The sequence below is a fragment of the Ursus americanus genome, chromosome 8, assembly GCF_024610735.1.
Source record: "Ursus americanus isolate L20-20 chromosome 8, mUrsAme1.1.p, whole genome shotgun sequence".
In the NCBI taxonomy this organism is placed as follows: Eukaryota; Metazoa; Chordata; class Mammalia; order Carnivora; family Ursidae; genus Ursus; species Ursus americanus.
Window position 1 is genome coordinate 52,591,989 of NC_142134.1, and position 25,510 is coordinate 52,617,498.

Below are 25,510 nucleotides of genomic sequence, written 5' to 3' on the forward strand. Positions count from 1 at the left end.
TGTGTAGGTACAACCATACTAGTCCGTAAAATACTGAAATAGTCTGTGTTTGTCAAAGAGCTGCTGGTGAACGCTGCTGCCCCAGCCTTACTGTGCGGCCCGGGCCCCTCCTCCAAGCCCCCTGCTGCTGTTGGAGTTTCACAGACTCAATTGCTTAGGGTATATCACATTATTATGCACTATTCCCTTCTCTTTCAAGGTAACTCTAAAAAAACATATATATATATATATATATATTGCTCAGGACTTATTCCACCTGAAACACTTTACTTGGCCAACAGGATGGAGGATATGGATAATGAGGAAATGTGCAACACTTTGTGACCAATGTGGCGAAAATATCAAGTATTATCTAGAGGGCCTGTGACAGATACGCTGTCTCGGAGCACCGCAGATTCGCCGCACGCCTGGCTGCTTTTTCCAGGGGCACCAGTCATCGCACATTTACCGACCGCCTTCTCCGTGCAGAGCTGGAGAATCTAAGCCCAGTCTACCACTTTTTAGCACAGTAAATAAATAATAAATACGCCTCCTCCAGCTCCCTAGGAGTAGAAACAAACTTGGTGAATAAACTCTATGATGATGAGAAACAAGGGCAGGGTGCTAGGGAAAGAAATACAATCTTAGTTTACGGATAAGGAGTAATTCCTAAATCTTTCACTTACTCTTTTTTTTTTTTTTTTTTAGTACCCTAGACACCGAGGCATCCAGAGTGAAACTTAGTGTAGACAAAGATAGTTTTTAAAGGATTACCTTGAGCAGAGTAAGACCTAAGAATTAAAATGACAGTATTTAGGGAAAGGGTGACCAATACAAAGGACTGAGAAAATTTGTTTTGCACGTATGTATGTGGGGGCATGTAATAAAGTGTTTTTGTCAAATACATGATATCAAAATGACTCCCTCGTCAGGTTGGCCTCTCTCCCCACCTTTCCAGACCACTGAGTGGATTTTAAGAACACACAAGATTTCAACTGTCAGAGACTTCTCAGTTGTTCTCTATCTGAATCGGGTGTTTTGATCATTGCTCTGTCTCCTGGAACAATCAAATCGCCTGCTCGAAAGCCATACCTACCTACAGTTTTCTAGCAGTAACCTCTAAGGCATTTCAGTCAAAATGTCTGTTTGTAATTGGCAGCTTTTCTCAAAACACCGAAGACCTGAAGTCCTTACACTGTGAAGAGTTGATGTTGCCGTGACAACCCGCCAGAAAGTTCAGCTTAGAGTATTTACTAAATACAAAGCAGTCACCTCCTGCTTTGGGTCAAGGTGGGTAGCAGGGTGGGTGATGGCTTCAGACTTTATAATCTCATTTCGTTCCCTGAATAAATGTCCTCTTATCCATTTGTTGGAACACTGAATGGAAAACATTTATGTTTCAGATTCTACAGTTGTAAGTTCAAATTTAGATGCTTAAAAGTAGTAATAGAGGTGACATGCAAACAAAATGGCTATGTGGTCACAGATTATTAATTTTGATAAGATAATTCAATAATTCAGCATAAAGCATTAATTACCTGTAATAACAAGCCTCAAATACTGGCCAAAAGATTTCTTTATAACGAGCCTAAGAGCATAAATGAAATACATCTTAGAAAAAGAGATTCTTACATCTCTTTTTTGGGCTCCTTGATTATCATTCACATTGCCATGGCTGGCGGGAGGCTGATGGTGGATAATCACATAATTTCTTTTTTTAAATTTTTATGTATTTACATATTCATTTTAGAGAAGGAGGGGCAGAAGGACAGGAAGAGAGAGAAAATCTCAAGCAGACTTCCTGCTAAGCACAGAGTCCAACGTGGGACTCATTCTCACGACCCCGAGATCATGACCTGAGCTCAAATCAAGAGTCGGTCACTTAACCCACCGAGCTACCCAGGTGCTCCAATCACATAATTTCTGATGAAATTCTGTAGCGCCGATTCATGCTCTCAAATTATCTCTTCTTCCCTTCATCCAGTGACCCCATTTAAACTTAAGAAACAAGATCAAGGTCACACACTAAGTCCCTATTTCTATCCTCTTCTTTTAAAAACTCCCTGTCCCTTTCTACACTCATATTCTCATCTTCTTCTCCAGGCTTGGAAGAGATCTTTCCTCCAGTCTGAGGAAGACCAGTCTTTGCTCTCAATTCTGTTTCCTGCCCTTCTTTCAGGAAAGTGTCCTTCAATGCTGCTCTTTCTAGCATCTGGAATCTCTACTCTCTAGTTTTCATCTCTACTGTGAAAAAGACCTATGGCTCAAATTCTAACTCTACCACTGATTTACTGTGTGACTTGGGTCAACTATTTAACCTCTCTGTGACTCAGATTCCTCATCCAATAGAGAGACCCTGGTACATAAAATGTGTTCGAGTAAATGTTAACTTTCTATCATCATCATTATTTGAAAATTATATGCCCCTCCACCTCCCGCATTTACTTATTTTTCTCCTTACTTTTTACACTGTGTGGTGGTTTCTGCTTCTATTACATTCTCAAAGGTTCTTAAAACATCACGAATGACAAATTACCTTCATTCATCCTTACCCGTTGAAAGTCTGTATCCTCTCTCTAAATGCTCTATTCTGTTATCTTATCTAAGACACTTTCTGGTCATTCATTTGCTGTTTTCTTCAGAAGTTGAACCTTTAATCCAACGCAGTAAGTGTAGAAAGAAAGAATAGACTGGAGGTGGTAATATCTCTTGAATCCATCTCTAGAGTTGACACCTCAAGCCTTACAAGTGAAGCAATCTTCTAAATGTTTTATTTTTATCCAGCTTTTGCTTCCCCTGCCTTTAATCCAACTTATCCTGTCCCCAACTGCCACATGAACTTTTTATTACTATGTCACTCTCCTGGTTAAAAGTCTCCACTGGCTTCCCACTACCAAACTCTTGAAGCATGGCCTTCACCGACTTCCATCCTGACCCCAACCTGGCTCTCCAATAAGAATGTCCACAATAGCCAAACTATGGAAAGAGCCTAGATGTCCACTGACAGATGAATGGATAAAGAAGATGCGGAATATTATGCAGCCATCAAAAAATGAAATCTTGCCATTTGCAATGACGTGGATGGAACTAGAGGTTTATTACGCTAAGTGAAATAAGTCAATCAGAGAAAGACAATTATCATGTGATCTCACTTATATGTGGAATTTAAGAAACAAGGCAGAGGATCATAGGTAAAGAGAGGAAAAAATGAAACAAGGTGAAACCAGAGAGGGAGACAAAGCATAAGAGACTCTTAATCATAAGAAACAAACTGAGGGTTCTTGGAGGGGAGGAAAGAGGGGGGATGGGATAACTGGGAGATGGACATTGGGGAGGGTACGTGTTGTAATGAGCACTGGGTATTACATAAAACTGATGAACCACAGACCTGTACCCCTGAAACCAATAATACATTGTATGTTAATTAATTGAATTTAAATTAAAAAGGGGGAAAGAAAAAGAAGTCCTACTCTTACTAATCAAGGATCCTTATAACCAGCTACCCTTCCTCGATATATCTTGCATATTTCTGCTTCAGTGATATTTCTTTTGTGTTTTCTCACACAATTTCCCATTTCTTTCTACCTTTTTGAATTGGATCAATTCAAAGCTTAGCTTAAGTCCAACTTCTTCTCACTAAAGCACTCTCAACAACCATTTCATTTTTTCTCTTTGATTTCCTACACCACTCAATGCCTACACCAGGGAACACTTGCTACCGACTGTTCTACCTTGTGGGTTCTCCCCTTACACATGCAGATCATACCTACTTAAGTAGTTAAGTTCTATGGCAGTGGGGATTCTTCTAAGTTTTGTTTTCTTGACAGTACTTACCATTGCTCCTTGTATGTAGGAAAAGCTTGGCTCAGTTAAACATCTGAGTGTCTTTCAGGTACCAGATACTGAATTGGGGCACAAAATTCCTAATTCTGTTCTTGGTAACGATGGAAACAAAGATCTCAAAAGATCATTCTTAGAAGTACTAGGCCCTCCAGAAATAGACACAGCTGGAATTCCTTCTGTTAATAAGCTTGCCAGGCCAAGTTTCTTACTTGTTAATGTAAGATTGCCATCTTTATTAGGTAATGCCCAGACATTTCATCTGCTCCCAAATATCAGTGGCTTGAGTATTTAAAAATTACTGTTCATCTAGGATGATCAGTAGGGAAAGAAAGGGATAAAGAAAGGGGGGATAATCAGAAGGGGGAATGAAACATGAGAGACTATGGACTCTGAGAAACAAACTGAGGGCCTCAGAGGGGAGGGGGGTGGGGGATGGGATAGACCGGTGATGGGTAGTAAGGAGGGCACGTATTGCATGGTGCACTGGGTGTTATACGCAACTAATGAATCATCGAGCCTTACATCGGAAACCGGGGATGTACTGTATGGTGACTAACATAATATAATAAAAAATCATTAAAAAAAAATTACTGTTCATGTATGCCTAAGTGGTTCACATTTTTCTGATTTCTTTTTTTTTTTTTTTTATTTTTTTTTTTTATTTTTATTAATAATGATTTTTTATTATATTATGTTAGTCACCATATAGTACATCCCCGGTTTTCGATGTAAGGCTCGATGATTCATTAGTTGTGTATAACACCCAGTGCACCATGCAATATGTGCCCTCCTTACTACCCATCACCGGTCTATCCCATTCCCCCACCCCCCTCCCCTCTGTAGCCCTCAGTTTGTTTCTCATAGTCCATAGTCTCTCATGTTTCATTCCCCCTTCTGATTACCCCCCCTTTCTTTATCCCTTTCTTCCCCTACTGATCATTCTAGTTCTTATGTTCCATAGATGAGAGAAATCATATGATAGTTGTCTTTCTCTGCTTGACTTATTTCACTAAGCATTATCTCCTCCAGTGCCGTCCATGTTGTAGCAAATGTTGAGAACTCATTCTTTCTGATTGCTGAGTAATATTCCATTGTATATATGGACCACAACTTCTTAATCCAGTCATCTGTTGCAGGGCATCTCGGCTCCTTCCACGATTTAGCTATTGTGGACATTGCTGCTATGAACATTGGGGTGCATATGGCCCTTCTCTTCACTACGTCTGTATCTTTGGGGTAAACACCCAGTAGTGCAATGGCTGGATCATAGGGTAGATCAATTTTTAACTTTTTAAGGGACCTCCACACGGTTTTCCAGAGTGGCTGTACCAACTTGCATTCCCACCAACAATGTAGGAGGGATCCCCTTTCTCCACATCCTCTCCAACAATTGTTGTTTCTTGCCTTGTCTATTTTTGCCATTCTAACTGGCGTAAGGTGGTATCTCAGTGTGGTTTTGATTTGAATTTCCTTGATGGCTAATGATTTTGAACATTTTTTCATGTGTCTGTTAGCCATTTGTATGTCTTCATTGGAAAAGTGTCTGTTCATATCTTCTGCCCATTTTTTGATTTGTTTATTTGTTTCTCGTGTATTGAGTTTGAGAAGTTCTTTGTAGATCTTGGATACCAGTCCTTTATCTGTAGTGTCATTTGCAAATATATTCTCCCATTCCGTGGGCTGCCTCTTAGTTTTTCTGACTGTTTCCTTGGATGTGCAGAAGCTTTTAATCTTGATGAAGTCCCATAAATTCATTTTATCTTTTGTTTCTCTTGCCTTTGGGGATGTGTCATGAAAAAGGTTGCTTTGGCTGATGTCGTAGAGGTTGCTGCCTATGTTCTCCTCTAGAATTTTGATGGATTCCTGTCTCACATCGAGGTCTTTCATCCATTTGGAGTTTATTTTTGTGTATGGTGTGAGATAGTGGTCAAGTTTCATTCTTTTGCATGTAGCTGTCCAATTTTCCCAGCACCATTTATTGAAGAGACTGTCTTTTTCCCACCGGATGTTTTTTCCTGCTTTATCAAATATTAGTTGCCCAAAGAGCTGAGGGTCCATTTCTGGGCTCTCTATTCTGTTCCATTGGTCTATGTGTCTGTTTTTGTGCCAGTACCATGCTGTCTTTGTGATCACAGCTTTGTAGTACAGCTCGAAATCCGGCATTGTGATGCCCCCAGCTTTGTTTTTCCTTTTCAACAGTTCCTTGGAGATTCGGGGTCTTTTCTGGTTCCATACAAATTTAAGGACTATTTGTTCCAGTTCTTTGAAAAACGTTCTCGGTATTTTGATCGGGATAGCATTGAAAGTGTAGATTGCTCTGGGTAGCATGGACATTTTAACTATGTTAATTCTTCCGATCCATGAGCATGGAATATCTTTCCATCTTTTTATGTCTTCCTCAATGTCTTTTAAGAGTGATTTATAGTTTCTAGAATAAAGGTCCTTTACGTCTCTGGTTAAGTTAATTCCAAGGTAACGTATGGTTTTTGGTGCTATTGTAAATGGGATGGATTCCCTGATTTCTCTTTCTTCGTTCTCGTTATTCGTGTACAGAAATGCAACTGATTTCTGAGCATTGATTTTGTATCCCGCCACGTTACTGAATTGCTCTATAACTTCTAATAGTTTGGGAGTGGCTTCTTTTGGGTTTTCCATATAGAGTATCATGTCGTCTGCGAAGAGAGACATTTTGACTTCTTCTTTGCCGATTTGAATACCTTTGATCCCTTTTTGTTGTCTGATTGCTGTTGCAAGGACTTCTAGTACTATGTTGAATAATAGTGGTGAGAGTGGGCATCCTTGTCGTGTTCCTGATCTTAGGGGAAAGGCTTCCAGCTTTTCCCCATTGAGAATAATATTTGCAGTAGGCTTTTCATAGATGGCTTTTATGAGATTGAGAAATGTACCTTCTATTCCTACACTCTGAAGGGTTTTAATCAGGAAAGGATGCTGTATTTTGTCAAATGCTTTTTCAGCATCGATTGAGAGGATCATATGGTTCTTGAGTCTTTTCTTGTTGATATGATGTATCACGCTGATTGATTTGCGAATATTGAACCACGCTTGCATCCCAGGTATGAATCCCACTTGATCGTGGTGGATAATCCTTTTAATGAACTGTTGGATTCTATTAGCAAGTATCTTGTTGAGGATTTTGGCATCCATATTCATTAGGGAAATCGGTCTGTAATTCTCCTTTTTGAGGGGGTCTTTGCCTGGTTTGGGGATCAAGGTAATATTGGCCTCATAGAATGAGTTTGGTAGCTTTCCTTCTGTTTCTATTTTTTGAAATAGCTTTAGGAGAATAGGTATTATTTCTTCTTTGAATGTTTGGTAGAATTCCCCAGGAAAACCGTCCGGGCCTGGAGTTTTGTTATTTGGAAGGTTGTTTATCACTGACTCAATTTCTTCATAATTAATTGGCCTGTTTAAGAAATCAATTTCTTCCTTTTTCAATCTTGGTAGTTTATAGGTTTCCAGGAAAGATTCCATCTCTTCCAGATTGTTTAGTTTATTGGCATATAGCTGTTGATAAAAATTTCTAATAATCCTTCCAATTTCAATGGTGTTCGTCGTGACCTCTCCTTTTTCATTCATAATTTTAATAATCTGGGTCCTTTCTCTTTTCTTTTGGATAAGTCTTGCCAGTGGTCTGTCAATTTTATTGATTCTCTCCAAGAACCAGCTTCTAGTCCTGTTGATCTGCTCTACTGTACTTCTGGTTTCTGCTTGATTGATTTCAGCTTTAATTTTGGTCAACTGCTTCCTTGTGCGTGGATTAGGCCTGTCCCTCTGTTGCTGTTCCAGCTTCTTGAGGTGAGAATATAAAAACTGCATTTTAGATTTTTCTATTCTTTTGAGTGAGGCTTGGATGGCTATGTATTTCCCCCTTAGGACTGCCTTTGCAGTATCCCATAGGTTTTGGACTGTTGTATTTTCATTCTCATTGGTCTCCATAAATTGTTTAATTTGATTTTTGATTTCCTGGTTTATCGAGTCATTCCTGAGCAGGATGGTTCTTAGTCTCCAAGTGTTTGAGTTTTTTCCAAATTTTTCCTTGTGGTTGAGTTCCAATTTCAGAGCGTTGTGGTCTGAGAATATGCAGGGGATAATTTCAATCTTTTGGTATCGGCTGAGACCTGTTTTGTGTCCCAGAACATGGTCTATTCTTGAAAATGTTCCATGGGCATTAGAATAGAATGAGTATTCTTTGGTTCTGGGGTGTAGTGTTCTATATATATCTAGGAGGTCCAACTCGTCGAGTATGGCATTCAAAGCCTTTGATTCTTTGCTTAGTTTTTGCCAGGGTGTTCTGTCTATTTCTGAGAGTGGAGTGTTGAGGTCCCCTACTATTAATGTATTTTTATCTATATGTCTCTTTATTCTGGTTAAGAGTTGGCTTGTGTATCTTGCTGCTCCCCTGTTGGGGGCATATATATTTATAATTGTCATATCCACTTGTTGAATACTTCCTTTAAGAATAATATAGTGCCCTTCTGCATCTCTAACTATAGTCTGTAGTTTAAAATCCAATTTATCTGATATGAGAATTGCTACCCCAGCTTTCTTTTGAGGTCCATTTGCGTGAAAGATGGTACTCCATCCCCTTACTCTCAGTCTGAATGCATCTTTGGGTTCGAAATGAGTCTCTTGTAGACAGCAAATGGATGGGTCATTTCTTTTTATCCAATCTGCAACCCTGTGGCGTTTGAAACCAGAATTTAAACCATGAATGTTAAGGCTGAGTACTGAGAGATATGCTTTTAATTCTGCCATGTTGTCAGTAAAGTCTTTGTTTGTATTGGCTGTGACTTTCTGTTTTGTATCACTCTTGGGGCCTTTTTACTTTTATAGAACCCCCCGTAATATCTCCTGTAGGGCTGGTTTCGTGGTTACGAAATTGGCTAGTGACTGTCGATTCTGAAATGTCTTTATTTCTCCATCAATTCTGAATGACAGCCTTGCTGGATAAAGGATCCTTGGCTGCATGTTTTTCTCTGAAAGAGCTTTAAAAATGCTCCCCCAACCCTTTCTCTCATTCCAGGTCTGTGTAGACAGGTCTGATGTAATTCTGATGCCTTTGCCTTGGTACGTGAGAAATCTTTGCCCTGGCCGCTTTCAATACTGTTTCCTTGGATCTCATATTTGCGAATTGTACTATGACGTGACGTGGTGTAGGTCTGTCATGGTTGAGCTTGGGAGGGGTCCTCTCTGCCTCTTGGACACGAATGTTTGTTTCCCTTGCTAGATTAGGGAAGTTTTCAGCTACAATTTGTTCAAATATCTCTTCTAGACCTCTGTTTTTCTCCACCCCCTCGGGGATGCCGATGATTCTAACATTGGATCGTTTCGTTGAGTCAGTAATCTCCTGTAGCCAACATTCGTGGGCGTGGATTTTTTTAAGACTATCTTCTATTTTTATTTTTTCCTCTATTAACCCATCCTCCAATTCACTAACCCTTTCCTCCGCTTCCGTGACCCTGGCCGTCAGAGCCTCCAGTTTTGCCTGCATTTGGCTCATAGAATTTTTAATTTCTGTCAAATTCGCTCTCATTTCCGCCCTTAGGGATTGTATATTCTCAGTAATATTTTCCTGAATACTTTTTTCAAGTCTACTCATTATCTTGACCATTGTTACTCTGAATTCCATTTCTGATAATTTGGTTACATCCATATCCGTTACTTCTGTGGCAGAGGCCACTGACTCACTGTCTTTTCTTTGCTGGGGGGGGCTTCTCCTTCTTGTCATTCTGATGAAGAGAGGTTGCGGGGTTTCCAGAGCCCAAAATTATTGACTGGGTCCCAGGCCGTGCCCCTTGTTTTATAGGGATCTTAGAGATGTGGGCTTCTTCTTTAAAGATTTTATTTATTTACTTATCTGAGAGAGGGAGACAGACAGTCAGCAAGAACGAAACAGAAGCAGGGGAGTGAGAGAGGAAGAAGCAGGCTCCCAGCGGAGGAGCCCGATGAGGGACTCCTTTCTGGAACGCCGGGATCACGCCCTAAGCGGAAGACAGGCGCTCAATGACTGCGCCACCCAGGCGTCCGGGTTGTGGGCTTCTTGATTTTTCAGCCTGCCTTCTGTGTTCTGGGGGAGGGGCCTGCCGCGCCAATACTCAGGCAACCCTGTTTGGTTAGAGTCTCCGTGTCCCCTGCGAGGGGGGATGGGGATGGGCACTCTCTGAGCCGGTATTTCCAGGCTTTTGTTCTCTGGCGGCTTTCCCTGGCGGCCGGCTATGCCTCTTCTGAGGGTCAGAGCAGCAGAGGCTGCATTGTCGCAGAACAGAGGGATTGCGGCCCGTTCTCCACTGATGTTCTGGCCACTTTAACTCTGTTACTGTTGGTGCTGCTCAACCCTGCGGCCGTCCCGGGATGTGCGCACCAACTCGGCGACCCTGCCCTCACTTCCAGGGCCAGCACGTGTCTGTCCTTTGTGTTTCTAATGCCGCCAGCCACCGGCCGCCCCGCGCGCTCCCGGGTCTCCCGGTCTCAGTCTATGCCCGGTGAGCACACCTCGATTCCGGAGTTTCGTGAGAAGCCTGGTGGCGCACACCCGGTTCAGGGTCTCAGTCTGCTGTTTCGCGGGTGCCGACCGCGAGTCCGCCCGCTCCCCCGTGCAGGTGGCCCGCCAGCCGCCAGCCGCCCCGCGCGCACTCCGGGAGTTCCCGGTCTCAGTCTGGATCCCGTGAGCACACCGGGATTCCGGTGTTCCGGGAGATGCCTGGTGGCGCGCGTTCACGGCTCACCGGTCTCAGTCCGCTCTCTCGCGGGTGCCCTCTGTGTGTCCGCCCGCTCCCCCGTGCAGGTGGCTGCCGCTTCCCGGCGCCCAAACGCGGCGGCTCCCTCCCCCTTCCGTTTATCTTCCGATATCCGTGCACGGTTTACAGCTCCCCTCTTGGTACCTCAATACTCAGCGCTGGAGATGTTCATTTGTAGAGATCCAGATGCATCATCCTGCGTCTCAGGCTGATTCCGTGGTTATATAGGCTGGTCTGGTACCTATCCAGCTCGACTCAGGGGACCGGCTGAAAAAGGGGTCCCCTACTCCTCCGCCATCTTAACTCCCCTCCCTAAATCCTCCACATTTTTCTGATTTCTACCTTTGTTTCTTATTTTCCACAATCTCCCCTCCCTTTGCCATAGCTCTCTTGTGGTCCTATCTGCTCTATCAATACTAGAACAGCTCATCAGTTCCCAGTAAGCAAACGGTGGCAGATCAAAACTATTAATAATTTCTCTGAGTATTAACTTACACTTTAAAGAAAATTTTGGATTTTAATTATGTCATAAAATTAAACATTCCTTCTTATTTCATATATTTACTCAAAAGATGACTTTATCATGCTCATGCAATATATTTTGATATTGGATAAAATTAAGAAGATCATTTTTACCATTTTAATAAAAACAGAGAAGTGTAATAATGAAAAATGAAATGCCATACCTGGGTCCACTCATTTGTCTGGGGATCATAAGCCTCCACTGTATTAAGATAAGTCTGTCCATCATACCCTCCAACAGCATATAACTTATCACCAAGTAAACAGACCCCCACTGCATCTCTGCTGATGCTCATGGATGCCACTGCAGTCCACATATCTGTTTTGGGATCATATCTGAAAAAAAATTTTAGAACTGGAGCTGACACTGTTCTCACAATATTTTTATGTAAAAATAGTTTATGGATGAAAGACTCACATGTCAGACCTGATACCACAGAACTCCTAGAAGAAAACATAGGGGGTAAGCTCCTTGACACTGGTCTTGGCAATGGTTTTTTGGATTTAACACCAAAAGGAAAAGGCAATGAAAGTAAAAATAAACAAATGGGACCACATCAAACTGAAAACCTTTACATAGTGAAGGAAACCATCAACAAGATGAAAGGCAACCTGTGGAGTGGGGAAAAGAATGTTTCCAAATCATACATCTGATAAGGGGTTAATATCTAGAAGATATAAAGAATTTTACAACTCAATAACCAACCCCCCCCAGATAAACCACTTAAAAAATGGGCAGAGGATCTCAACAGATTTTTTTCTAAAGAAGACATATAGATGGCTAATAGGTACACAAAAAGGTGCTTAACATCACTAATTACCAGGGAAATGTAAATCAAAACCACAATGCCTGTTACCAAAAAGATAATAACAAGTGCTGGTGAGGATATGGAGAAAAGGGAACCCTTGTGTACTGTTGGTGGGAATGTGAATTAGGGCAACTGCTATGGAAAACAGTATGGAGATTCCTGAAAAAATTAAAAATAGAACTACCATATGATCTACTAATTCTACTTCTAAATCTAAATCCACATAATTCTACTTCTGGGTATTTATCCAGAGAAAATGAAAACACTGATTTGAAAAGATGTATGTACCCCCATGTTCACTGCAGCACTATTTACAGTAGCCGAGACGTGGAACCAACTACGTGTTCCTCAATGGCTGAGGGGATAAAGAAACTACGGTACACACGCGCATGCACATACTAGGATATTACTCGGCCATAAAAAGGAATGAACTCTTGCCATTGCAACAACATGGATGGACCTTGAGGGCATTATGCTAAGTGAAACAAGCCAGAGAAAACAAGTACCTATGATCTCACTTATATGTGGATGCTAAAACAAAACAAAAAAAACTAAGCTCATAGATTGGTGGTTGCCAGAGGTGGGGCATGGAAGGGGTGGGTGAAGCGGGGCAAGGGGGTCAAAAACTAGGGACAAATTTCTAATTATAAAATACATGAGTTATGGGGATGTAATGTATAGCATGGTAATATCATTAATAATACTGTACCGTATATTTGAAAGTTGCTAAGGGAGTAGATCTTAAAAGTTCTCATCACAAGAAAAAAAATTGTAACTATATATGGTGATGGATGTTAACTAGACTTATTGTGATCATTTCTCAATATATACAAATGTCAAATCATTATGTTATACACCTGAGACTAATATAATGTTATATGTCAATTACATCTCAATAAAGAATACCTACATATCCAAAAACACCTGGGAGAGGCAGTATAGCAAAGTGGTTAGAGAACGGGCTTTGGATTTGGGCTGAAGAATCTTGAGCCATTATTTCTCCAATCACTAGCTCTATGGTATTGTAAAGGTACTTAAAATCTTTACATCTTGATTTCTTTATTGGTGAAAATACTGCTTCCCACATAGCACTGAGGATTAAATGAAAATGCATAGTAAGCATTTGATAAATGTCATCTTAAAGATGAGTTGGCTCATTTATTACAATTTTTTCCTATTGGCAAAGAATACATTCTTGTAGCAAAAATTCAAAGATTACAAAAATATATAAAAATGCAATAACTAGCCTCATTTCCTTCCAACTTTAATTACAGAGTCAAGTGGTAACCACTATCAGCAGTTTGGTTTGTATTTGATCTTCTAAATATTTCACTTTTTATTCTTAGGGCTCGAGATGCCTATTTCAGAACATGTTTTTTATTCAGTCTTTTTCTTTCTATGTAAAACATTAACATTTTTTTCTCTCAAGAAAATAAAAATAGTTTAGTTCTTTAAGCCTACCCTTTATCTTATTACTTTAGATAAAGTACATTTGAACATATTTTAGAAAAATATCAATATTTTCCTGAAAACTTTTAACTCACAATGTTATAGATTCATTTAGTAAATCCACAGCACTTGAACTATTCCAAAGAGCTAAAGTAAATACTGAAAATTGCTTTAAGATTTTCAATTGCTGGGGCGCCTGGGTGGCACAGTGGTTAAGCGTCTGCCTTCGGCTCAGGGCGTGATCCTGGCATTCTGGGATCGAGCCCCACATCAGGCTCTTCCGCTAGGAGCCTGCTTCTTCCTCTCCCACTCCCCCTGCTTGTGTTCCCTCTCTCACTGGCTGTCTCTATCTCTGTCAAATAAATAAATAAAATCTTTAAAAAAAAAAAAGATTTTCAATTGCCTACTGAAAATCTGAGGAAGTCAATACGTGAAGCTCTGTGTAAGATGGCTTATGGATGCAATCATTAAAGCTGTCCACTTTTGAAGCTTCTTGTTCCTTTCATGAAATATATTCACTAGAGCAGCCCCAAAAAGTTGTCTAAGAGCAGATACATCATGCTAAAATGTCCTATATTGCTTCTAATACCTCTTGCACAATGAACAATCTTTCACTGGGTGCAGTACTGCGGTGAGCCTGTAACTTATGGGGTAAAGTATACAAAGACTTCCATATCCTTTACTGGAGTATAACAAGCAGCAAGAGTAGTCTGGATTGCTTGCTCCCTAACACAGCTGAAATGCAGGTATAACTTTCCTGCATTCTCAAAAGACAATAAACCAACCCTCCTTATTATTTCACAGAAAGCACTCATTGTCATCAAACCTGCATTTCACTTTTTCGCTTTTTTCCAATCATGTATAATTAAATAACACACGCGCACGCGCATGCACACACACACACACACACACACACACACACACACACACACACACACAACTTCCCATTGCTCTTTAAAATCCAGAATCCTTAAGACTCTATGTGATCTGCCCCCATCTCCACCCTAGTCTGCCTCCTTTTCTGCCACTGTCTCCCTCACACCCTGTTCCCCAGACACAGTGGCCGCATTTCAGTTTTCTGAAGGAACCATATCCCCTTCTGCTTTGGAGTGTTCATACACGCTCCCATTGACTCCACCTCCTAAATCCATTCGATTCTCTCCATTCCTTGAACTAGACTAAAGATAACAGATGGGAGCCTGAACTATTGTCCAAATCGTCCATTGATGTTAGGCTCTTTACCTGGCCCCATACTTGAGTTTCATGAGGCCAGTCTGAATGACTTGCGTAAACTTTAAGCCATATTAGTTTTTTATTTTATTATTTCATAGTATTTCATTCTATCAAACTGTGTTAGAAATGTTCCTCTCCTTTTCACTACTTATTTAGCCTCCAGCCCTAGTCCTTCTCTCTGAAATTCATCAAACTCCTCTCCTTTTCCTGTCAGGTACAGTATCCAGTATAAAATAGGGACACAATTAGTGTTTGTCATGTGACTCAGTTAATAAATTATATAATCAATTCCAAGGTAAATTTTAAGTAGGCAGTAATATGATGAGAGAAGAATCTGAGTAAGCTGTTAGGAGAAAGACCAGGAGATGGCCAGAGCAGACCACCCATCTTACAAAGCTGTGAAGGAAATGCCTTGCATGGGGTAGATGTTCAATAAGGACACATTCATTTGTCTGGAGTGTCAGACAAAGGTTTCCCTCTCAGGAAATTACCTCTCCACACAGTCTGAGAGTCTGGAAGTCAAGTTGGATGCAGGAGCATCGTGTCCTCCAATCGCATACAGCAATCCATTCCAGGTAGTTACTCCTACTCCCCCTCTCCTTTTTGACATTTGTGCACAGAGTGTCCATTTGTTAGTGTGAGGATCAAAACATTCTACTGATTTGAGGCAAGAACTTCCATCGCGACCACCAACTGCATAAAGTCTATAAGAACAAATGGGATAATAAATAAAAAAGAGTACCATCATTTATGATTAAGACACAGGGATGATTCTTATGGTATTTCATTGCATTTAAGGTGCCATAGATTATAAGACACACTGTCAACTTATGTGCCATCAAGAAAGAAGATAGGCTACCAATTATATGACATATGTCATATGTGCAGATATCACTCTATATGTACATAAAAAAGAACAAACTCACATGAAAGCAATGACAACTATTTCTGACAAGTCACCACTGATTATTAGACGCATCACAATTTTAGAGGCATAACATGTGTCTTAGAATAGATAAAATGTGGTACATAAATATACCATGACTTATTTCTTAAATAGCTAAGATAGGACCAGGTTATAAAGGAAAGAAACTAACCTTCTCTGCACCTACCACAGCTAGACATTTTACATGTATTAATTTCATCATCTCAATGATGCTATGAGAAACCATTTATATTCCTGTTTCATGGGTGAAGAAACAGGCTCTTGGAGATTAAGAGGCTTATACAGGGTCAGAAGCAGAACCGGGACGCAGTTAGAGTAATGAGCATTTGTACTGTGAGCAGTCATCTGGGATATTCTCGTAGTAGTGAACTAGGAGAATGAAAGGATTGCTTGAAACAGTGGCATAGAAATTAATATTTATTACATATGAACAGTGATCCTTCATTAATTTAAATTACTGCAGAGAAAGATACTATAAGTTATCTAAAATGGATATGGTATATTAATGTCCTAAATGTTGCCTAGTAGATAAATTTTAATTCATTACCAATCAATATTCTGCATTAATTTAAAAGTCTTTTCCTCTGACCTTAAAATACAGATAAAATATTATATTTTTCTAATAGCTTTTTCAAAAGAGTAATAAATTCAGATCATTGCTTATATAAAAGTCCCCACATTTTGAAATTACAAATGCCTTAGTATCTATTTTTTTTTTTTTTTACCTCAGGAAATAATATTTGAACTATACCAAGTATCCTCCAATTAAAGCTCTAAGCATTTATATTTGGGTAAATATGTATATTTTAAAGACATCGTTCATTTTAATTCATCATGTAAAGTATACTATATGTCACTCAAACTGGTTCTTTAGTGAGAAGATGACCGTATCTTAGACAGCAACATATGGGTGTACCAATATCTTGTTCTAAGCTTTATATTAATAGTATGGAAATTGAAATTTATTAGAAACTTTGTTAAAAGTTTTTATCTGTCAAAAACTACTTTTTTGTGTTATTGTTCTTAATATTAAACTGTTCTCATTTTTAACTAATACTTGGTAGAATAATTGTTTGAATATGGATCACAGAAAATCAGAAGACATCAACAACTCTAAGAAAACATGCATAATTAAAAAACATGTACACACATGCATGCCTGTGTGCTTGTGCCTGTGTGCGTGCACGCACACACACACACAGATTCAAGGCACCGTCCCCTCTTCAGAGTGAACTCATGGGTCTCAATGTGAAAAGTGGTGTAGTACAGGGATTAAGAGGTGAACTCTGGAGCCACACTCTGCATTTGAACCTTGGTTCTCACACTTACTAGCTCTGACAGTGGACAAGTTATTTAACCTCCACCTGCCTGAATTTCATCATCCAAAACATCTCTAACATCATAGGATTCTTGATGACCAAATTTAAAATACTTTGACCAGTGCCTTACACATGGTAAACATGGGGCAAGTGTTTAAGGGAAAAAATTCTGTCTCTATTTATATTCTTTTAGAAAATGGCATTTTTAGATCTTAAGTGTACAAACATTTATACTGAGCTAATGCTAAGGGCTAAAATGTACTGATACCACTTTCTAGAGAAACATTATCTCAAACAATGGTTTTCAAACAAATGGATTCTGTGGAGTACTTGAGGAGGTCCCCAAAATGGTGCATTTGAAATTCAAGTTTTGTTTTGTTTTTAGAGACAGAGCGTGCACACATGTGTGCGCTCCCGTGCAAGTGGGGTGGGGGGAAGAGGGAGAGAGAGAATCTCAAACAGGCTCCAAGCTCAGTGCGAGTCTGACGCAGGGCCCCATCCCACGACCCTGAGATCACAACTCAAACGGAAATCAAGAGTCTGACACCCAACTGACTGATCCACCCAGGTGACCCTGAAATTCAAGTTTTCATAATTTTCAAAATGTCACCTGGCTCAATTAAATGCCATACAAGATTCAGAACTCATCTCTTTTCCCCATGACAGTATCTATCATAATAAAAAGAGAAATATTATGTCAAATTGTGAAATTGCATCAAATTGTATTATACTATACACTTTAAAATAAGACTTAGTCTTGCCTGACTTATAAAATTATGATCAAGAATGCAAGGGGTTGGTGGATATTGAGATTTAACTTAGGAAAAAAAAATTTCTACTACTCTCAAACCACATCAACAATTTAACTGAAAAGTTTCCTAAGAGTCCAATTCTCTAGTAATTAAAGTAACTGTTACCATTTTCAGCTACCGATCTGTGAATCAGGATTTTCTTTATACTGAACAGTAAAAACGAAACACAAAGATAATCTGGGTGTTCTTTAAAACAGACTTGTTCTTCTACATTGATTTTTATAATAAATACATGCTACAAACTTGAACTTAAAATAAATTCAAGGTAAGTTTATAATAAACTTGAGTTTCTATTTGCCTCAAGTATTGAGGTTTTTGTAAGGTTTCATTTGAAAGAGAGATTCTACTGCCAAAAATATTTGCCAGCCAGTGGCTTAAAAGTAGCCCGAGCAATTGGAATTCTAAATAAAGTTTCTTTCTCTCAAACATGGTAGAAAAAAAAATTTTAACACTGAAATTTTCAAGATACAGGATGTAACTCATAAAACATTCAAACAAGTTCTTCTCTAAAGAAACAACTATATTTTACATTAGGAAGCATTATAAAATAAATTAAAATAACAAAAACAGTAGTTAATCTAGGCTTTTCATTTTGTAGATTAAAAAACTGAGGCACAGAGAAATGATTTACTCTAAATCATAAAGGAGTAGTAGAGAAAAGATGCATAGTTATTTTTTTTCAATCAACTGAATACTTTTTAAAAAAAACAACATGATTTCTTTTTTTTTCAGATTCTGGGTATGTACCTAAAAATGGAAACCAACAAAATATTTTAAAATATTGCTACTTCATTTTAAAGCAAGCTTAGAGGGGCGCCTGGGTGGCTCAGTTGGTTAAGCGTCTGCCTTCGGCTCAGGTCATAATCCCAGGATCCTGGCATCGAGCCCCACATGGGGCTCCTTGCTCTGCAGGGAGTCTGCTTCTCCCTCTCCCTCTGCCTGCCACTCCCCTGCCTGTGCTCTCTCCCTTGCTCTCTCACTGTCAAATAAATAAATAAATAAATAAATAAATCTTAAAGAAAAACAAAGCAAGTTTAGAAAAGTGCTGTTTGATAGACTAACACATCCTCTTCTTGGGGGTGATTAAAGCACCATTGCATCTAAGCGGTACCAGAACATTCTTCGATAAGGTTGTACACTTCAGGTGATGTTCTAGGTACCAAGCTAGGTGTAAGGAACAAAAAGTCAGACCAGGTCACTGAACACCAAGATCTGCTATAAGAGATGGACCAGTAAATAACAACAACAACAGAGTGGTTCCTGCTGTAATACAATCATACACAAATTCTGCACAGTGAAATGCTGAGGATGGAATGGACAGTTTGCACAGGGGGGATGAAGTGTTCCAGGGAAGACTTTTGAGTAAGTTTCAAGGATGCTGAATTTGCCAGGTACACAAGTGGGGAAACAACACTCTAAGACAGATGGAATGAGTTAAAAGAGAATGGGAGTATGAAACAAAATGTATTTTTCACAAATAGGTTAGTTTTTTAAAAAATATTTTATTTATTTGAAAGAGAGAGAGAGAGAACATGAGCAGGGGGAAGGGCAGAGGGAGAAGCAGACTCTGCATTGAGCAGGGAGCCCACCATGGGGCTCGATCTCAGGACCCTGGGATCACGACCTGAGCCAAAGGCAGATGCTTAACCAACTGAGTCACCCAGGCGCCCCTCAAATAGGATAGTTGTGCTGGAGTGTAATAGGAACAGGTAGAGGAGAGGGGAGTGGAGAGATGTGGACAGAGGCAGGACCATAAAGGAGGCTTAGTCACGTAAGCTACTGAAAGCTTTTAAGCAGGAAGGTGACATGGTCCTATTTGTATTTTAGGTAGAACATTAGTAAGTCTCTAAAATGAAGGACGAAAGGGAGAGAGTTAATATTAGGGGCAAAGGAACCAGTTTGGGAGATACCCCAACAGAACCGTTAAAATCACAAAGTAGATATATTGTACTTTCAAAATTAAATGTCTTAATAATTAGTAGATGAGAGATCTTCAGCTTCTGATATAATTCTTTGATTGTCCCAGTGTCAAATTCAATAAATTGTACCTTAGATGGGCTAAAGACTTACTTCTTGTAAGAGAGCAAGAGACGGTGAGAAAGTAAGATATTTCCATGCCTAGAAGTTAGAGCTGATGTAGTTTTAGAAATTAGATTTTAGAGAAGGCAGCTATTCTTTTGTGCTGTTAGAAATAAATATTTCTAGCCAGAAACAAAGGCTAGGAAATATGCCAGTGAACAAGAATTAGATCAATGAACTAATTCCAGAAATTTTAACTGAAGGGTCAAAACTGAGAAGATACTATTAGTTTTCTCTCTTTTTTCTCATTTACTAGATTCTTTGGTGACTGACTCTGCTACCAAAGAATGAGGAAAGATATGTAGTGACAAATTTTGAAGTTCTTTCTTTAGCTAAACAAATGAAGGGAAGGCTGTGGAGATCAGATACATTTTAAAAAGTGAGTTTCTTTTTTTTTTTTTTTTAAAGATTTTATTTATTTATTCGACAGAGATAGAGACAGCCAGCGAGAGAGGGAACACAAGCAGGGGGAGTGGGAGAGGAAGAAGCAGGCTCATCGTGGAGGAGCCTGACGTGGGGCTCGATCCCAGAACACCCGGATCACTCCCTGAGCCGAAGGCAGACACTTAACCGCTGTGCCACCCAGGCACCCCTAAAAAGCGAGTTTCTATTTCTCTATCTTATCACTTGCAACAGTGCTAAAAACATAAAACGTAGGACATAACTAATAGGTCCTGAAGAACCAAGACCTTAGGTCATAAAGTATAAAAGTTTTACTAATATTTCCTCATTTTTCTTTTACCAATTGATCAATACAATTCTACATATAATTTTAAGTCTCTTTAACTTTGATTCTTTCCCCTTTCTGGAAATGATGATAAAGCATTTTAAGGGAGTAAAGGTAGGCAACAAACAACTTTTACTTAATAACCACATAGGGCTTCCTTTTATGGAAGAAAGGCCTTTGATATGTGTTTAGTCTCTGAGTTACCAAGAGTTATTGGTGATGGTTCTGTCCAAATCTGTTAACTCCAGTTAGACTAGACAAGAGCCAAGGGAGCACCTTTCTAAATCCATTTCAGTTTCCAGCAGTTTACCAAGATAGGAAAAAAGTAAAAGTAAAGATAAGTCAGTAGAAGAAATGGAAGGAATTATTTAGAAAACACTGAGAGGGCCTATACCACATTTAAAACACTATATGCTTTAAAGCTATATAAACCACCAACTTTTTACTATATTGAATATTTATATAAAACTTCTTCACTCAAAATAACTTGAAATTTATAATATCTGCACATTAGAATGACAACCTAACATGGTGAGTTATTTATATTTAGAACTACAATAAAAAAGAGACTATTTTAAAGTCTGCATCACTCTGAAAGTTTTTCTCTTTTGGGATTTTGTGTATTTTTTTAATGCATATTTTTAAGTTAGGCGATATACCTCAATAAATTTGGTTTATTGTGTTTTAAATGGAATTTTAAATATTTCCTTACTTTCCACTTAGTACTGCCACACCAACTGTACTCCTGGGGGTGGACATAGTAGCGACAAAATTCCACTGGCGAGCCTGCGGGTCCCATCTTTCCACTGTATTCAGATAGCTCCAGCCATCATGTCCTCCGACTGCATACATGGGGCCTTCCAATACAGCCACACCTACAAGGAGACAGGAAAGGAGCAATGACTTCAGATTTGCTTCTAAGTCTTAAAGATCACATTTTAATTGAAATAAAAATATACAGTTTACCACCCATGTTTTCATCTATGAGCTTTATGGTTCCAGGTCTTATGTTCAAGTCTTTAACCCGTTTTGAGTTTATTTTTGTGTTTGCTGTAAGGTAACAGTTCACTTTCATTCTTTTGCATGTGACTATCCAGTTTTCCCAGCACCATTTATTGAAGACTGTCCTTTCCCCATTGTATACTCTTGGCTCCTTTGTTGTAAATTAGTTGACCACATATGCATGGGTTTATTTCTGGACTCTATTCTGTTCCATTGATCTGGGTGTCTGCTTTTTTTTTTTTTTTTTTAAGATTTTATTTATTTATTTGACAGATATAGAGACAGCCAGCGAGAGAGGGAACACAAGCAGGGGGAGTGGGAGAGGAAGAAGCAGGCTCATAGCGGAGAAGCCTGATGTGGGGCTCGATCCCATAACGCCGGGATCACGCCCTGAGCCGAGGGCAGACGCTTAACCGCTGTGCCACCCAGGCGCCCCTGGGTGTCTGCTTTTAAGCCAAATACCATAATGTCTTAGTTATTATAGCTTCATAGAATAGTTTGAAATCAGGGAGTGTGATGCCTCCAGCTTTGTTGTTCTTTCTCAAGTTTGCTTTGTTATTCTTTTTTGTTTTCTTTTGATTTTTTTGTGGCTTCATACAAATTTTAGGATTATTTGTTCTATTTCTTTGAAAAATGTCCCTGACATTTTGATAGGGATTGCACTGAATTGGCAGATTGCTTTGGGTAATACAGTGAAGCTTACACATGCAAATTTAATTAAGGAAACATTTACGGTAAAGATACCTGGTTTCCTTCTAGCTCTTCTTGGTTGGTAGGTGGGTGGGTGAGGAGGGAAAGCAGTACTACAGCTCTGTTCTAGTAAGTTTCAGAGTTCCAACAGTCAGAAGTTATTTAAAACTATACAAGATGCACACATTGCCATATTTAAAAGATTTTTCAATAATTCAGATTTAAGATATATCTGAAAAATCATTTTTATTCCTTTCCCCCTATTAATTCAAATTCATGAGATTTTACTGTAGTTAGACTTGATACCACAATCTATTGGTATGATTCATTACCAGGGAACCAAGCCAGATTCATTTGTTCCCTTACTCAACAAACATCTATTTAGTTTTTATTAAGAGCCAAGCACTTAATAGAAGATAACAGATAAGGGCCCTGCCATCATGGACCTAATATTTTAGTCAGGAAACAGGCAAATATATTTCAGGTATTAGCAAGTGCTAATAAGAAAAATGGAACTGAGTAGAAGGGTAGGGAGGGTCAGGGGAGACCTCTTGGAAAAAGTGACATTTGAACAAAAATGTGAATGAAGAAACCAGACATAGAGATATCTGAGAGAAGAGAAAGTGAAGGGAACAGTATGTACAAACTACACACAGACACGCACATATATAGTCCCAAATATATAATAAATACATCCAATTAAGTGTGTATGTGCATGTAATTAATGAAAGAGCTGGAAGAAAAATTGATAGGTCCATCTAGTTCAACTCCTTAAACAATATCTTTGAAAATAAATTTTAGCAGTAGAATCACTTCTTCGAAATGAAATCTTTATTTAATTCTCACATGTAAGAGATAAAAGGAGTGTTTCCTATGTAAGAGTTTCTTTTATAAGTTCAAATTTGTAACATTGATTTATTATAAGGTAAATAAGTAAGAACAAGAATGACAGAAAGATTTGGGGAAAAAAAACTTCAAGAAGACATTTGAATCATATGATCATTCTCCTTGAACTTGCTTCAATAAAGCATTTTATATGGTACCTAGAATTACTGACAATATTCTACGCACAATCTAATCTGCATAAAACATAGCTGGATTATGGGCATTCTCATTCTATGTACATAAGAATTTACCTTAAGTTAAAGTTAAATTTCTTTTCTCCATCATGAGGGAAAGTATGCAGGTGAATTACGCTGTTGATCCTAGATTTTATGGTCAACCCAAGTTTTAAGTCATATTCATGCTGATTTTAAGATACATTCCCAATAAGTTGATTTTACGGACTCAGGATTATTACTTTAGTTTTGTTAAATTTCATATAGTTAATTTTAAGCTCCCCTCTCAGTTCCTTACCCATAACCCTCTGGTTTTACTTCCTTACCAAACTTGAAACTTAAGATCACCTTGAACTGAAACCTAATTGCAAATAGTAGCATCACTCACTGCTTTGATTTTTTTGCTATACCCACTATCAGACCAATTTTCATCCCTAGATAATTTTCATTACTGGCTATTGGCTTTTTTTTGGCAGCCTCTACTCTGGTGCTCAGCATTAATAAATTCAATGTAGTACGAAGGCATGCTATCTAAACTGAACTATGACTTCATTGCTACTCATCCATCTTTTAATTCATCTTTTATGGTGAACTATCAAATTCTTTATTGCAACTAATTTAAACTTTTTCCAAATTGTGATACATTGACAATATGGTCACAAATTCTTCCTATCACTGAATGCACACCTATTTTCATGTGACTGTTTAGCTCCTCCCACCAAGAAGAGTAGTGTCCATCAAAAGATGAATGGATAAGAAAGATGTGGTATCTTACACACACACACACACACACACACACACACACACACACATTACATTATGAAAATGATGAGATCATGCCATTTGAGATAACATGAATGGACTTAGCGGGTATTATGCTAAGTGAAATAAGGCAGACTAAGAAAGACAAATGCCATATGATTACATTCATAAATGGCACCTAAAAAAATGAATAAACAAAGAACAGAATCAGAACTATAAATACAGAGGACAAACTCATGGTTGCCAGATGGGAGGGTATGGGACGTTGGGCAAAATGGATGAAGGGGAGAGGAAGATACAGGCTTCCAGTTATGGAATGAGTAGGTCATGGGAAGAAAAGGCAGAGCATAAGGAATACAGTCAATAATATTGAAATAAGAATGTATAATGGGACAGATGGTAGCTATACTTGTGGTGAACACAGCATAATGTGTAAACTTGCCAAATCGCTGAGCTGTACACCTGAAACCAATGTAACATTGTGTATCAACTAGACTCAAATAAATATAAATATGAATATAAACAGAAATACATATATACATACAGAAGAACAGTCTTTTTCTCTACTCTTTGAATCTGGGCTTGCCCATGTGACATGTTTTGGCCAGTGCAACATTAGCAAACATGAGGCAGGCAGAAGCTTGAAAAGTCTTTGGGCACTGTGGCTTGCCTTCTCTTGCTGCTTTTTGAAACCCCGTGACTGCCACCATGTGAAGAAGCCTGACTAGTGTTCTGAATGATTAGAGGCATGTGGCCCGGTTGTCTCTGTTGCCCAGGCCAACAACCTGCCTACCACTTACACATGTGAATAAGGCTATCCACCATCACCTAGCTGACCTGCCAGCCCACCGGAGATCCATGAGAAAACCCAGCAGAAATCATCCAAGGCAGCCTGGACCAGAAGAATGGCTCAGCTGACCCACAGATCCATGAGCTAAATATATGGTTGTTTTAACCTCTGACTTTTGGAGTATCTGTTATGCAGCAAAAGCTAGGGTGATACAGATCATGTCAAGCCCCATCTAATTTTATTTCAAAAAAGATAGGTCATGTGATACAAGACCCCAAATTATCTTCTGTCATCTCAGAGTGAGCCATCAGTTCCTTCAGAGTAAAGACAGTGTCCCCTTCATCTTTGTATACCTACTGAGCAAAGAGTATGGCACACAGTTCATGCCATCAATGTCAGTTCAGTGAAGTATTGAATAAAAGAATGAAAATTCTCTAACATTATAGTCTCTGTGCCACCTCAAGATTTCTCTGGGTTTTTACTCATTTCTGCTTAAAAACTAGGGGCTATAGATGAAAAACGATAATGCTAAAGATTTTTAAATAAGCATTCCAATCAGGTTAGGTTAACACTGATTGTCAACACAGAACACATATTTTAAAAGGTGGCCATCATGCTATAATAAAATCCTTAAATACCCACATTTCTACTTGAGCTGGTTGCTGTTACATTTATGTATATGCTTGTTTTTCCTGATTCTGCTTCTCAGTTAAGGAGCATGAGAAGGAATGC

At 39.0% G+C, this 25,510-nt stretch overlaps 1 protein-coding gene across 7 annotated transcripts in view; it reads right to left on the reverse strand.

Moving 5' to 3' along the window:
• KLHL5 (kelch like family member 5) overlaps window positions 1-25,510 on the reverse strand; it is an 89,960-nt gene that overhangs the window by 4,745 nt on the left and 59,705 nt on the right. For all 7 annotated transcript variants that reach the window (XR_006783129.2, XM_045816348.2, XM_045816350.2 and 4 more), the window contains 3 exons: window positions 21,189-21,351; window positions 15,085-15,297; window positions 11,267-11,438 (listed from right to left, as the gene is read on the reverse strand). Coding sequence is in view for 6 of the 7 variants with exons in the window: in XM_045816348.2 (XP_045672304.1) it covers window positions 11,267-11,438; window positions 15,085-15,297; window positions 21,189-21,351 (548 nt within the window). In the remaining variant the exon portion in view is untranslated. The remainder of the gene's footprint in view (window positions 1-11,266; window positions 11,439-15,084; window positions 15,298-21,188; window positions 21,352-25,510) is intronic.